At 45.1% G+C, this 16,315-nt stretch overlaps 1 protein-coding gene across 1 annotated transcript in view; it reads right to left on the reverse strand.

The window, feature by feature from the left end:
• The window catches only part of AQR (aquarius intron-binding spliceosomal factor), a 117,498-nt gene that overhangs the window by 37,175 nt on the left and 64,008 nt on the right, over nt 1-16,315 (reverse strand). Inside the window, exons 21-27 of the mRNA XM_066608583.1 lie at nt 16,105-16,251; nt 15,254-15,323; nt 10,655-10,765; nt 5,002-5,111; nt 3,038-3,173; nt 2,130-2,339; nt 1,611-1,748 (exon numbers count right to left, since the gene is read on the reverse strand). Coding sequence (XP_066464680.1) covers nt 1,611-1,748; nt 2,130-2,339; nt 3,038-3,173; nt 5,002-5,111; nt 10,655-10,765; nt 15,254-15,323; nt 16,105-16,251 — 922 coding nt within the window. The remainder of the gene's footprint in view (nt 1-1,610; nt 1,749-2,129; nt 2,340-3,037; nt 3,174-5,001; nt 5,112-10,654; nt 10,766-15,253; nt 15,324-16,104; nt 16,252-16,315) is intronic.

The raw sequence follows: 16,315 nt of genomic DNA on the forward strand, positions 1-16,315 counted from the left end.
ACCTAAACATTGAAGAAACTCATTGGGAAGCGTTCATTTGCCCTGCAGGGCTGTCATAGATGAAATTAAAGGGGACTCTCAACATATATATTTATGAAGGTCAGTAGTCATAGAAAGATACAGACAAGTTTTGCATTATCTGGATCGTATAGGTTCTAAGTGTCCAGCCATAAAGGAATCTGGGGAAGCACCATCTTTAGAGATCTCCATCAATTATCAGCCTTCCCTGTGTAGCAACAGATCAGATCCATGAACTGCATGTCCTTGTCTACTCAGCTGCACAAATAACCTCATCAGGCCACATTACAGTATTCATCCATGGAGGTACCCTACAAAGCACCCTTGTGTGTCTGTTTTTACTCTTTAAATTGCATCACATATGGCATATTCACATGTTTACCATTTGTGCCAGACACTCTCAACATAGAAGAAAACAGAGAATTAAATTGTAGGGGAGTTATGGACTCAGCTTTTTACATAACTCCCATAGACTTGAAAGGAAGGGTGAAACTATTTCCCCATTGACTGCTGTTGGGAGAGCAGCTCATGTATAATGTTTCCCCGAAAATAAGACCGGATCTTATATTAATTTTTGCTCCAAAATATTTCTTTTTTACATGCATAGCTGCCTGGACACTAGGGCTCATTTACGGGATAGGTCTTATTTTCAGGGAAACTAGGTATTTCGGCAAGTGGGGCTCACGGGATTTCTATTTTCCTGATATATCAAGGGACAAAAAGCTGAAACAAGCACCTATTAAGTATTAGAAGGGCTGTCTAGATCTACACTATTGATCACTAGAGATGAGCGAGAACGCTCATTTAAGGCTGATGCTCGAGCAAACATTGGTCTTCTCCAGTAACTGATTACTCGTCCGAGCAAATGCGGGATGGATGGGGTGGGGCGAGCAGGGAGAGAGAGAGATCTCTCCCACCCCCCCACTCCCCCCGCATTTGTTCGGACGAGTAACCAGTTACTCGAGAAGATCGATGCTCACTTGAGCATCCTCAGGATCGTTCAGCAATAGTTGCTCAGCAGGAATCCACGGCGATCAGCTATTATCCAGCCCAACGCCAGTGAGTACAGACCTGAAAGCAGACAGTTCCGTACACGCTGCGGTGGCCCTGGTTGCTATTGAATTCGATGTGAGCTGTGCCTGCATTACCAACCTGGACCACTGCAATGTGTATGGAGCTGTTAGTTTACAGCTCCGTACACACCAACAGCAGGCTGGGTAACAGCTGATCATGAGCAGGAGATTCACCCCAATCAACTATTGATGAGCTATCCTAAGGAAAAATCATTAATAGTTCAAAACCAGACAATGCCCTTAATGATATTATTTATATATATATATATATATATATATATATATATATATAAATAATATCATTATCTATCTATCACAGATGCTTAAGCTGGGAATACCCTTTTTAAGCAGTACATGGTTTGCAGAGGTATTATATGGCCTGCACAGGTTTTCCTCTTGTGCATTCGCGCTAGTATAGACAGGGACCCAGCCATCTATACAAAAACAAAAGTTAATTGATGGTATAGTTCTATATTTTATTATTGCTTACAATTATTGATATCAATGTGTTAAATATACCTTGAAACCCAGATCCACCAGATCGTGACGTTTTAGAGCCGCGTGTGTACATGTCATAGCAATGATCTTGGCCTCCTTTACGAGGAGATACTTAGAACGATCCAGCCCACTGCGCAGCAACTCAAAGGCCCGAAATTCCTGAAGAGGTAGAGAAGTTTAGTTCATTATAACAGGCCTGTCCTTCATTACTGTATTAGTATCACTTGTGTTCGATTACAATGATGAACTTTGGGCATCTATGAAAACATCAACTGTATACAGTACTGAAAATAGGTACTATTTATCATACCGCACACTAGTCCCAACCACCGATATGACACATATAATGCTGCTAGTTACTGAGCTCCACCTCACTACTACCTCATGACCTACAAGCTCCAATACAGACATAAACATCTAACAATGCAAGTTTTAAAACATTACCTATTCAGTGATGTTCAGTTTCAGACGAGCAATGCTATCCTAACAGTGGGATAGAGCATGCTACATAATGTGTGCCCATTCTCCCATAATACCCACCTCCAGTTGAGTGAATATTTTCTTAATATGGCGAAAACATCCTTCAGCAATCTCCATGTCCTCCTGATAGGACCGTCCTTTGAATATAGGTTGGGGCGCATTGGAGAAGTATTGGTGGAAAGGAAAGAATTTGGCAATGTCCCCGACATCAGGAGCTTGGGATGATTTGGTTTTCACCTTGCTCTGGTAAGCCTCCCATCGTGACATTATCTGCAGGGAAGTCATCAAATTTATACATATTAATTGGTTTAGAAATCCAAAACACATTATAAAGTGTGCACTTAGAGGGCTGTTGTGTCGACAACCAGTTTCTTCACAAATGCATGACTATCCATGTAATTACAAAGCGTCTCTCCATTTTGGCTAATGGAGGGCTGCTCGGGTGGCAGATTTCTCTCTATGACTTCAATATGCCCGAATTGGAAATATGGGCAAGTCTCAATAAGACAACCCCTTTTGTTCTACTAGGGCTGATAGATTTTATCCAGGGTTTCCCCGCACAGGACCCTGTCTGTTAGCCAGAAGGGTGAAGAACGAAGAGCAGCTGTCGCTCTGGTGGACTCAGTCCAGTCACCTATTACATGATTTTAACATTTTTGGATTTTTTTCCTATCACCATATGGTGGTTGCGTGAAACTGTATATACAGGTCCAGTGACCCCATAGACATAAAGAAAAAACCTTAAGGCCTGTATGTCACATGGGCTACAAAATCTTACTACAAAGTCATCGCTACAAAACGCATGTATGTGAACCTCATGGTTTCCAATGGGTTCCTTCCAGGCTACAACACATTGCTCATGTGAAAGAACCCACTGGAAACCATGGGCTTCACATACATGTGTTTTGTAGCGACATTTTGTAGTCCGTGTGAAAAGGGCCTAATAATTTACAAAACCCATTTTTCACCTGGTACAAAAAGAAGTGGCCAGCTGTCTCACAAGTATAGGACACATCTCCGGGAACCCCCAAACTTTCCTGTAGACGTCCTACTTCATTTAGTAACTCCAGTCTCCGTGCCAGCACGTAATTTACTCGCCCATACCTGGAAAGAGTATTTACAATGGTCACACATTCTAGCACATGATGAGCCTTAAGAGGCCACTTTATGCAAATCCAATTATACAGGTCCATCTTCATAGATAGGAGGTTTCAGCATAGTGACAAACAGTCCCAGTTGAGGCCCTTTTACACGGGACGAATGCCGAGCAAACGATGCCCGACACTCGTCCCCGCATGCACTCACTCTTATGCTGCTGCACAGGAGCGAGTATCATTGGCTCACAGTGGGGCGGCAGGAGATTTCACTCCTCTTTCTCCCTTACCCCTCCCCATTCACTTAACATAGCGGCCGTTCAGTGCTGAACGGCTGCTATTTACACTGGACGATTATAAATCAGCTCATTGTCCATCATTTATGCAGCCTAAACGATGGGCAATGAGCTGATCATTCAGTGTTAACAGCAGCTGTTCAGTACTAAACGGCCGCTGTGTTAAAGGGGTTGTCCCGCGAAAGCAAGTGGGGGTATACACTTCTGTATGGCCATATTAATGCACTTTGTAATGTACATTGTGCATTAATTATGAGCCATACAGAAGTTATCAGAAGTTATTCACTTACCTGTTCCGTTGCTAGCGTCCTCGTCTCCATGGTGCCGTCTAATTTTCAGCGTCTAATCGGCGGATTAGACGCGCTTGCGCAGTCCGGTCTTCTTCTTTTCTGAATGGGGCCGCTCGTGCCGGAGAGCGGCTCCTTGTAGCTCCGCCCCGTCACGTGCCGATTCCAGCCAATCAGGAGGCTGGAATCGGCAATGGACCGCACAGAAGACCTGCGGTCCACCGAGGGAGAAGATCCCGGCGGCCATCTTCACCAGGTAAGTAAAAAATCACCGGATCGCGGGGATTCAGGTAAGCACTATCCCGTTTTCTTTTTTAACCCCTGCATCGGGTTTGTCTCGCGCCGAACGGGGGGGCTATTGAAAAAAAAAAAAACCCCGTTTCGGCGCGGGACAACCCCTTTAAGTGACTGGAGAGGAGCGGGGGAGGGCAAGGAGAGAAATCTCCTGCAGCTGCACCGCTGTGAGCCAATGATACTCTCTCCTGTGCAGCAGCACGAGAGCGAATATTTGTCGGGCAAAATTATAACTGCTTATCGGTGGTTGTTTAGTTTAGGCAGGCATAAAAATGAAACGACAATCAGCCTGTGTAAACAAGCAATCGTTTATCTATTATCAACTGCCTGCCTTAGGTCAATAGACGAAGGCGTCTGGAAGCTATCTACGGCGCTCTCTGCCTCCACTGAATTCCCAGTGCAGAATCCCGCAGAGGATTCCAACCGTGCCCATGGACATGAGGCCTAAGACTTACATCCCCGAACTCCACGGGCCACCTACTTTTATTCTATAAGCTTAGTTTTTTCAGCTAAACATAGGAGACTAATTTCCTTTAAGGTGTGAATCTGTCCCCTGCAGATTTGCTGTGAATTTGCTGCTAATTTTCCGCTGTGGTAAGTCGGCAGCGAATACACCCTGGCTGCATTATAAGGCTCAGTATAACTGCGTCATATTTGGTGACGTACAACCTACAGGTATAGCCTTTTACCATTACAGTCAATAAACAGTAAGTGTTCTGCTCAAAGTCCTTGACAAATGTTTATAATAATTGCAGATAATCAAACGGGAACCATTTGGACAGGACAGTAAATGCATCCAGTAGTCTGGAAAGCAGCTAGCAAACTGCTGAGCACTGGAAATGGTGATTGTGATTATCTATATTTCACTAATTGTAGTGAGCACAATAACGGACTGTCTTGTTATGTTGTCAGTGTTGGGGACTCTGGCGCTGAACAAGTTAATGACTGTCCCTCGGATCACCTGCTGAAGTCCTTCTCCGTCTCCAGTTCCTCCTCGCCATGCCCCAGACGCAGGAGGTGCCTCTCGTCAATATCTAGGGCCATAATCTTCTCGAACAGCTGGTTGAGCGCCTGCAGATTGATAGGGACAGAAGGAGAGAGGTATTTAGAGAAGGCATGTTGATGTTCTAGGAAAAGGGGGGAGGAGGCGGCGGCGGGCAAGCATCATGTACAAACACCAAGTGGACAGGTCTTGTAGTAATCAGCTAGGTACCATGCAGCAGATGGCACTGGTCAGACAAGTCCAACATGAAGACAGAGGAAGAAGATCAACATCTGCTGCTGGTAGGAATTGGAAATGAAGGACCCATAGGGTAATAGTGTGGTTTCAAACTAGTATTTAGCCTGCGTTCAGGTCTTCCATCTCGGTTTCGATTTTTGAGCAGTAGTCTGCGCTATTTGTTCCGTTTTAAAAACCGAAATGGAACAAAAAGGAATCAAATGGAGACATTTCTGTTTGTTTTATTTTTTTAACCCATTGAAATCAATGGGGTGAATAAAAAAAACAAATATTTAATTCAGTTTGATTTCCGTTTCTCTACTCCAAAAATGTAACGGAAATCACTAACCATAGTGTGGACAAGACCTTAGATTTGTCTTCTTACATAATCATCTAACTGATAATGCGACACAAGCAATAACTAAACAATCCTTCCACCTGGCATAAACTTTCATATTGAATTATTGGTGGAAAGATAATCTGGACTCTTACAAGGCCAGAAGTAGAAAACTAAACAATAAGTACCACCTAAAGGGCCTCTGGTGAGCCAACTATTTTAGTAGCATAGAAGGCCCCAAAACTGCCAGGGTGCATGTACAAGTAGGGCCAGGGTCAGATTCTGTCCTTTGAAATAACAAAAGCTTCCTTAAAGCAAGTGGTTGTGCTCTCATCCATTAAGGGGTTGTCTGAGTTATGAAAGGGCATCCTAAAGGGTCCCCCATGGTGTAAAACAACAAAGTAGCTGCTAATCACTTCTCCCCACTATTTTCCCCCAGCTGGCAGCCCCGGGTCTCCACTATGTTGTTGTTTACAGGCTGCAGTCAGCCTGTGACATCCCGTAAACCTGCCGCTGGAGCCAATCACAGCGCTTAGAGATAATCGCTGTCATTGGCTGCAGCAGCTTGTTTGAAGACGGGTCAGGCTGACTGCAGCCTTTAAAGATGATGTCAGCAGGAAGACCTGGGACCGCCAGCGGGTGGCAAGAAGCGACTATAAACCGCCTTTATTAATTTACACCATGGAGAACATTAAGATGCCCTTTAATAACTCAGAAAACCCTTTTAGGCTGCTTCCACACAGGCGATTTTCTCGCCTGACGCAATGTAACAGTGCTACAAATCACATGTATATGGAGCCCATGCTTTCCTATGGATTCTTCCACACACGCGATGTTTTGTAGCACGCGACATTGCAAGACTACAAAATCACGGCATGCTCTATACAGCCGCAATTTGCGGGTTTTTTGTAGCCTATGTTTCCCTATGGAGCTTTGAAATGTGTTGCATCACATGAAAATGCGGTTTTCGTGCGATGCAATGCAACTTTTACAGTAAAAAATGCTACTGTAAAGTCCTAAAATAAGCCCTAGCTGCATAAAAAAAACCAAAAAAAAAAACGAATACATCACCTCTCCAGCACTCATCTCCCCTGAAGCTCCCTGGCATTTGGCAGTTGCTTGAAGTTCTCCTGCAGAGCTTCCTGGTCGGGATTTGAAAATCCTCACACGTGATGTTACAAAGTCGTTGTTGATCTGATTTTTACTTTCTTTTTTAGTTCTCCTAAGGGACCACAACATGCGATGCTTTGATTGCTCATGTAGTATGATGTAATGTCATAGCATTATATCATACTGCGATCGGGTAAGCAGTCTATCAAGCCATCCCAAGGGTGCCATGACACCTGCACGGCTCCCTGCGATCTCACTGCCGGGTAGGAGGGGTGGGGGCAGCGTACGGACCCCCTAAACATCGTTCGGGGGATTTAAATGCTGCTGTGACAGTAAAAAAGTGGCATTCAAAGGATTAATTGTGCCGATCAGCTGCGCGGCTGATTGCAGCCATTGCCCGCGGGTGTCAGCTGTAATAAACAGTCGTGCTGTATGAAGAGAGGTTGCCCCGCGATCTCTCTTCATACATACCCCGACGCTGCAGGATGTAACTGTACATCCTATAGTGGGAAGGGGTTAAGGACCAAGTGTGGTAAATTTACAGCGCTTCATCCTGGGCTTTAATTCCGACCGATAGCAAAAGTACGGCGTAGGATTAAAGCAATCAAGCAGGAGCAGGTTGGGTCCTCCGTTGTCAGATACAACCGAAGACCCAGAGAAGAAGGGAGAAGCAGTTTTTAACTGCTTCTGCCTTATACTTTCGAAGCTACTTAGCATTCCAGGAGCGCTATGTACCAAAGGGGAAAAGTGGAAGTGTTTGTTCCGCTATGCGACCCAGTGATTGCGTGGACCACTGGGTACCCCCTGCACAGCAGAGCTGCAGAATCCTAGCAGACCCTGATCAGCTCTGGAAGTGGCTGTCACTAGAAGGGGATGTTTTTCCTGTAATGGAGGCTCCTATGTGCGCCCACGCTACAGTGGAAAAGTGTAAAATACAAAAATAGAAATAAAAGAGAACATCATCATTGGGGTCATAGATGATAAAAAAATAGTTACAAGAATAAGTGAAAAAAATTAGATTAAAATAAAAGTATACATCTAAAAAAAGAAAATGACCCAATGCCAACCAAAACCAATTGCCATATGGACACTGTAATTGAAAATATATAAATTATACATCACAACGTCTAAAACAAAAGGAGGAACCCGTTCCCATACTTTATTTTAGCCTAAATATACTAATTTTAAAAATGAATAGCTAAAATCTGAAAAACATTTTTTCTTTTCTAGTTTTTGCCCCTAGTAAAACTAAAAAAAAACTTTTAAAACGTCAGTGGAAAACGATATAAAAAATAGCCCTATAAATCACAGGGAAAAAAACCACAGCAAAAATAATATTGGTAGCTGAAGAAAAAAAAAATAAGGCAGTAAAACCATCCCGTGGCTAAAATCCCTAAAAAGTGTCTGGTTCTTTACAGCACCCTGATCCTTAAAGGGTTAAAGTAGTTTTACTCTGGTGCAATTCTACCGCAGTATTTCTGTGGAGGGGATTGGACAAGACCGTCACAGTTACTACTAAGAGGGAGGGCACTACTGTAAATACCATTTTGTCTGCTGGAGGGGAAAACCCCAATGACATGCAAGGCCCGGCTTGTACATCGCTGGGTTGCAGTGTGCGCTTGGTATGGCTGCTGCCTCCCAGACCCGCTTATGATTTGTACAAGCCTGTCGCCGACTATTTATCATTTCCAATGACAACTTTTTGCTAAGTAAATTTAAAGTGGTGTAATGTTTAGTCTACAGATGTGTCTACATGAGAGCTAATGCAGCATCTGTATATACACAATGTAAGAGAAGCATCAAGCACGCTCATGAGACAAGTATAGTAAACTGGACTTAAGTGGAGTGGGGGAGGCACTCTTTTACAACTCTTTATTCCTCATACGGGCAAAGAAGCGAGCAGATAAAACGCTGCTATGTCTATTGTTGGGGGCAGTAGGATAACTGCTTTGTGGGTTGGGCCTACAAAACAAACAATATTACAACTAGCATTCAAGATACCATAGAAAGAGAAGATCTACACATGCAGGGAGGGAATCAAGTAACACTAAGATCAGAGCGCTCTGTGGGAACATAACTTTACAACAGAATGCAAATAGGGAAGATGAAACAATACTTCTACAGCGCCACCTATTGGAAGGCAGCATTCCTGCAAGTCAATGCCAGGCTTTTTAAACAAGTCTTATTCTATCTTCCCATTTGCATATTTCTGAGAGGAGCATGAATGGCCTTATAAGTCTCCTCACACCTTCTAGGTTCTTTCCTTAAGGAGAGATGATACCCTTCCTGACCCACATCATAGGACTTTCACTAGCCAAGCTAATGCACACTGATGAGGGGAAATCACCTCATAACAGCTGTCTGTGTACGGGGTCTCTGGCTTTGGCTTGCAATTCCCAGTCATTGTTATAAGACTTTTTGAAAAAGTATGACACTAACTTGCAGGAATGCTGCCTTCCAAAAGGTGGTACCCTAAAGATATTGTTCCATCTTCCCTATTTGCATATTTCCCAGAGGAGCGCGCATGGCCGTATAAACCTCCTCACTCACCTTCTAGGTCACAGGTGTCAAACACAAGGCCCGCCGCCTCATTTTCTGTGGCCCGCCGGCTATGCAGTAAGTTCCCTCACCTCCGTGCTGCTGTCAGTAGGGGATCTTCTCTCGGCTTGTTCTGTCTAGTGCAGACAGTAATAGAGGAGTGCCGATAGCAGACTGACAACGGCCGCGGAGGAGGGAAGAAGACTGCAGAGAACATGAACTCTGGTGCGAGGAGAGCAGCGATGAGGTGGAGCAGCTGCAGGGTGCGAGCTTGGTCAGCGCTGACCTCCTCTCATCGGCCCTCCCTCTGTTCATGGCTGCAGGCCTGGGGAGACATCAGGGGCCCAAGTATCCAGGAGGGCCCCAAGAAGAGAGCAGCCGGTATACCTGCCAGTGGGACCACATTGGATGCAGGTAAGTATAAAAATGCAGAAGTGTCCGTGCGTGCATGCGTGAGTGAATATATAGTGTTTGTCTGTGCGTATATGTGTATAATAGTGTGCGTCTGTGCATGTGTGCGTGCGTATGTGTGCGTGCGTATGTGTGCGTGCGTATGTGTGCGTGCGTATGTGTGCGTGCGTATGTGTGCGTGCGTGCGTATGTGTGCGTGCGTGCGTATGTGTGCGTGCGTGCGTATGTGTGCGTGCGTGCGTATATATATTAGTGTGCGCCACTGGCCCCTACGGGGGACCTTATTACCAATCGGGCTACTGTGGGGTTCACTTTTACTATACTGTCTTACAATTAACAATTAGAATCGGCCCTTTGAAGGCAACCATAAGGCTGATGTGGCCCTCGGTAAAAATGAGTTTGACACCCCTGTTCTCGGTGCTCTCCTTAAGGAGAAAAGATACCCTTCACAGCAGAAAGCACATCACCCCAAGGCACATGAAGGAAGGATTTCCAAACTTAGCTTTACATTGAAGAATAGTTTTATGAGAGAAAAAACAGAATACGGGGTCTAGCATTTAAGGCTATGTACACACAGAGTGGAAAATTCATATTATTTACAGTAGCAGTGAAGCCACTTGCTGCAAAACAAATAAGCACAGTCTCACTTACAGTGCGGCAAATCTGCTGCAAAATCCATTGCATATCCATACTTAACACTTACAGACTCTCCTGCGAAATCATGTTAAGATCCAACTCTAAGGCAAGCACTAGCTAACAATCATGCCATTGCCCTCTCAGACAAAAGGGGGTCATGTAAACCACCTACGGACCTACACACTAGTCGGGTCGCACATTTCCCAAATGCCACAGGCAGTTATACTGAGGTGCAGAAAATAAAACAATGCAACATATTACATTTCTTTAGGAGTGATAACACGTGCAAGGCTTCAAAAATATGTAGCTGAGCACCTATGGTCCCCACCATCAAATCAAGGCAGAAATCAGCGCTGCACTTACCTGGTTAGAATGAGTGACAATAAGAGTCCTCTGCTCAGGGAAATTGTGATAAAGGTTGGAAATAATCTGGACTGCTACATCCGTTTTGCCTGTCCCAGGAGGTCCGACAACCTTTTAGGGAAAAGAATAAGACATCCTGTGAATTAACTTTTCTAGGGTCAGGAAGGGTATCATCTCTCTCACCTAGAAGGTGAGTGAGGAGACTTATAAGGCCATCCATGCTCCTCTGGGTAATCTACAAATAAGGAAGATGGAACAATACCTCTGCAGCGCCACCTATTGGATGGTAGCATTCCTGCAAATCAATGTCTGACCCTTGATTTGCAGGAATGCTGCCATCCAATAGGTGGCGGTGTAAAGGTATGGTTCCAACTTCCCTATTTGCATTCATTTTTCTAATCACACAGTATGTAGCAGTGAACGGCCGGCAAGAAACCTACTAGGTATTAGGTATATTCTGATAAGGTATATCTGTTGGTCATGTAATTAACGTACTGTGTATTCGTGGGTTACAGTTATATATGATTACTAGATTTACTTTCTGTTCTGGCAACCTATGCGACTACATACATGTGCTATGCATCTGAAGTTGTTGTAATACTCCCCCTAATGGCACAGTATGAACTGCATTCTTGGTAACATCCCAACTGATGAGAGCCAAAGCGATGGGTAAGCACCTGTGTATATACGTCATAGTGAAGGGAAACCGAGCAAACAGCTGGAGCCAAACTAACCAGAGCCATGGCTCACAGCTACTGTACTACAGCTGTTCGCTCTCCGTCAGCGTGTAATGTGTGTGGTAAGTAGGGGGCTGGAAGTAGAATATAACAGTAAGAAAGCCCTCTCATTACTGCAGGAACAGGGGGTCTCACATGCAACAACTATTCTAACAAAGTCTCCATGTTGTCTATTGCAACCAGTCAGGAACCACACTTCAGGCCGGGCTCACATGAACGGGTCGGATTCCGCAAGTGGAAGACCTGTGATGCATCGTGGAAAGCAATTATGAACGTTCACGGAAGATTGTGGGTGCACAGCGTATCGTCCACGCAGAAGATCGATCTCTCTTCCCCCTCCAGCTGGCATTCCGGCTTTTCTATCTATTTTCTTATAAAGTTGCAAGCGTTTCTGCCGCTCACACGCAACGTTAATTGCGTATGGGCTGTTGATCACTTGCATCCATAGACATCTATTGAGGCCTTCCACGCTAAAATAAAGCATACTGCGATTCTTCTTCCTCTCGCAGAATATGCAATTTGTACCCGCATGTCTGAGCGAACCGGTGAAAGTTTATGCCTTTCAATGCCCACGCATTACCACGTATGGACGGTGATCGCAGAATCCGCAACTCACATCCGCTAGTGTGAGCCTGGTGTCGCAGTCAATCCAAGGGCCCTTTTACACGGAACAATTATCAGATTATCATTCAGTTTACAGATCATCGTGTAAACACTCCCATCGGCCGAACGACAAACAGTAAGGCTGCTTTCACATCTATGGTGGGAGTTCTAGTTCGGGAAGCAGGAAAGGGGAATCCCCTAGTCAAACGGGTCCATCTCCTGACAGAACCGAAACAGCGCCAAATGGACACGATTGACTATAATGGGGTCCGTTCGGTTTCCACTTAGCAGCCCTGCATTTTACTGGAGGTAAAAGCGGTATTTTGTGCTGGATCTGCAGAAGAAGCTCCGAACAGAAGTTCCAGCGCAGACGTGCAACCCAGCCTTATTTGTTCGATAATTGTCGTTCGTTCTTCAGCTTACGTAGGGATAGAAAAAATAAAAATCTAACGATTGGCCTATTTATGCAATCAGTGGTTCATCTATGAACAGTTGCCTGTTTAGTGTGAATGTAGGTGGGTGGCCGTAAGCGATCTCCGATACACTCCATTCAGTGAATGATTATCACTGCTGTGTGAAAGCACAGGAGCAATAATCGTCGGGAGAAGCGCCCTATAGTCGTCCCGTAGAAAAGGACCCTAAGAGTGAGAGAGTGAGTGAGTGAGTGAGTGAGTGAGTGAGAGCGAGCGCGCGCGTGCGTGCGTGCGTGCGTGTGTGCGTGTGTGCGTCCTTCTGCCTTCATCCCCGTGAATTGTGACATTTATGGAACAGAGGACAGGGGACATCAGAGCTGTGCAGTCAGAAAATGGGGCTTTGAACAATGATTAAATACATTAATTAAATAGTGCATTTGTTGTTGTACATTACTGTAATATAAGAAATAAGTCCTTGTGTATCTATGAGAGCACATGAATGCAAATAAGCAATGCTTAGGCTGGGTTCACACAGGGCGGATTTGCCGCGGCAAATCCGCCTGCGGCCGCTAATCTCGGGTTTAGCCAGCCATGTGGACGAGATTTCTCAGAAATCTCGTCCACACGGGACGGCCAATCCGCTGCGGTAAGTTCGGCTGAAACTGCAGCATGTCTATTTACCTTTCCTTTTTTGTTTATTTTCGTCACGGCCGTGCTCTCCTCTATGGGAGCGCCGGCCGCAACGGAAAAGCGAGCGGCCGGGCCGCTTCAATGCCGCGGCGTTTCTCCCGGCGGAAATCTCGCGGAGATTTCCGACGGGAATACGCCTAGTGTGAACCCAGCCTTAATGGGGCACTGACTTTTCAGACAGCTTCTGTTTATGTAAGATCTTCTGTTTGTCTTATCAATCTTGTAATGTACTTCTATTAGAAATTTTGTGGTGTTACCACTGTAAATCAATTTTGCAGTGGCTGCCACTAGGGGTCTCCAATCCACTGTTTGTTGTTAGTTACTAAGCTTCAGTAGTAACAGAAATGCTAGGATATAGGGGAGGGGCCATCTACATTGGCTGTTTCCTGCACTCATAGGCTGACAGATCTGACAATTTCTGCCATATTCCCACAATCTCGGTTTGTCTTGCCATTACAGCATGTGTGTGAATTGGGTTTATTAAAGGGGTTGTCCCGCGAAAGCAAGTGGGGTTATACACTTCTGTATGGCCATATTAATGCACTTTGTAATGTACATCGTGCATTAATTATGAGCCATACAGAAGTTATTCACTTACCTGTTCCGTTGCTAGCGTCCTCGTCTCCATGGTGCCGTCTAATTTTCAGCGTCTAATCGCCGGATTAGACGCGCTTGCGCAGTCCGGTCTTCTTCTTTTCTGAATGAAGCCGCTCGTGCCGGAGAGCGGCTCCTTGTAGCTCCGCCCCGTCACGTGCCGATTCCAGCCAATCAGGAGGCTGGAATCGGCAATGGACCGCACAGAAGCCCTGCGGTCCACCGAGGGTGAAGATCCCGGTAGCCATCTTCACCAGGTAAGTAAGAAGTCACCGGAACGCGGGGATTCAGGTAAGCGCTGTGCGGTGTTCTTTTTTAACCCCTGCATCGGGTTTGTCTCGCGCCGAAAAAAAACCCCGTTTCGGCGCGGGACAACCCCTTTAAGCAATAGGCAATGAATGTCTCTGAATGTCTGAATTATCCTGAAAAATCAAAAGGGGCAGGCATTAAGATACTGCCTCCCTGCTGATTGGACCAGAGACAGAGCAATGCAGCAAAGGAAGTGAGAGAAAGGTAGTGCAGGACAGTGAACTACTGACAGAATGGTAGGCTTATAAAATGCCCCCTGTCTGAAAGTGGATTGCAAACAGCAGAAAAATCAGAAAGACGACCTGACAATCAAAACCTCTGAGCAGCAAATGAGTGGGTAAGGAGAACCTACTATATTTTGGAAGACTTGTTGAAAACTCAAGTATGCTTTAAGGCTGCTTGTCTACGGGCGTCGCAGTATCCCGCGGCGGATCCCCGCCGCCGGATAGCAGGAGCCAGCAGACGGATCTCCACGGTGAGCCTATCTGACATGATGCGATTTGCCGTCCACGAATGGAGATTCGCTATGGAAAGCGTTCACCGCGTCCGGATTATCGCTGCGGGGAACAGAGTGAAAATTCGCCCGTGGACAGGAGTCCTAAAGCAGGTAGAATAGATTTCCAGCATTAAAGGGGTATTCACATCCACAGAACATGCCATGAATGTCTGAACAGAGCTGGTCCCAAAGATAGGACTCGCGCCTATCTCCAGAACAGGATTCACTGACCCGCCCGGCAGAGAGCAAGTGGATTCATAGGTTTGCTGTCTCTTCTAATGCTATGGGAGCTACAGAAATGGCCAATCACACTTTAAGGCAACGGATGAAAAAGTGGTCATTTGAATCAATGCAATATTCTATTAAAACCTAATGTACATTCCCGTATTACAGCCCTGACTCGTTCAGAGCCATAACAGTACTCCCAAAGAGGTGTATGTGGCTTTACTGTACGTCTCTATATGGAGGTATACAGAGTTCTTTTTATTCCATATGAATCCAATCATAAAACATATAAAAGAATACAGGCATGCTCCAGCCGATGTATACAAAGCTACTCTGCCCTACAAGCACTGCACACATGGTACCCGAGAAAGCATTGTATGGTGGCACACGGAGCTGTTTAGGATTGCACAGGACCTTAATAGGTACCTTCAGTTCTACTAAGGCTAGTGATTTGGTTAATGAACTGTGCAACTCCTGACAATAAAGCAGTTTTATGTATGCACATCAATATATGACAAATGTTGCTTCTTACCATAGTAAGTCCAGGTTGCATTCCTGCACGGATAGCTTCTGTCTGTGTTGCCGTGAACTGAATGGTGTTCCTAGGCAGAGAACATAGTGAACATTAAATGAAAATTGCAGAAAACACCCCATTATGCCACAAAACACAAAGTTGATTAATCTGCTTGTCAATGATCAGGTTTTCTATGGCATATTCCTCGGTGGGGACATGTCACTACTGTTGTTTAGAAATGGACAGTAGATAAGAGACAGCACTTGTCAGTATATACGCTGAATTCCATACGACACTGCACTAAATAGTGTATAGGCTAACAACATTGCTAACCTCTTCATAAAGCTGCCCATACATCTTCAACAACTGTCGGCCTAAGGATCATTTATCTGACAGCTGTACCCTCAGGTGCTCATAAATACGAACAGTCTGCTCTTCTGAAGATTCATATATTTAGGGAGGTAAGCTGCAGCCAGACAGCTCTGTTAGTGGCTTATCTCCAGGGTACAAAAGGATGGCGAACTGAAATTCAACATCCCCGATGTCTTCTTTCCCTCAACATCATCTGTCAGGGGACAGTTGAGCCGCCTCTATTCACATCAGAGAGTCATCCGACCCTGTAGTAATTGGTGTGCTTGGACAACTAAAGCCTAGTGTGTATGAGGGTCTATAGAGCAATATTGGTCTATAGACGGTTGTGACATAAAGCCTTTACAAATGTTTGATCATCGGCAGTGTACCACTATCTGAAGTGGGCAATACTGTTACATGTGCCTTTTTATGGTGGGCATGGATTCTTCCACATGCTCTTCTACCTGCTAAGGTCATTCATGCAGAGGATGATGCTAGACCGATATCTTTGTAGTTACCGCTTAGGCTGGTTGTATGGGTAGGGGCCACGGTTAGGAATCACATGAGGCTCCACAATTAGTGTAAGTGGCTCTTCTTGTACGGCTCCATCCTCATTTTCTTGCTTTCGTTTCTTCCCCTTTACTCCCTGGACAGGAAAAGTAATCCTAAGATAAAACAAGCAGGATATCGTTAAATATTGGGACATACAAGGCCCAGTGTTATCCAGAG

This window comes from Eleutherodactylus coqui, chromosome 6 (genome assembly GCF_035609145.1).
Source record: "Eleutherodactylus coqui strain aEleCoq1 chromosome 6, aEleCoq1.hap1, whole genome shotgun sequence".
Classification (NCBI taxonomy): Eukaryota; Metazoa; Chordata; class Amphibia; order Anura; family Eleutherodactylidae; genus Eleutherodactylus; species Eleutherodactylus coqui.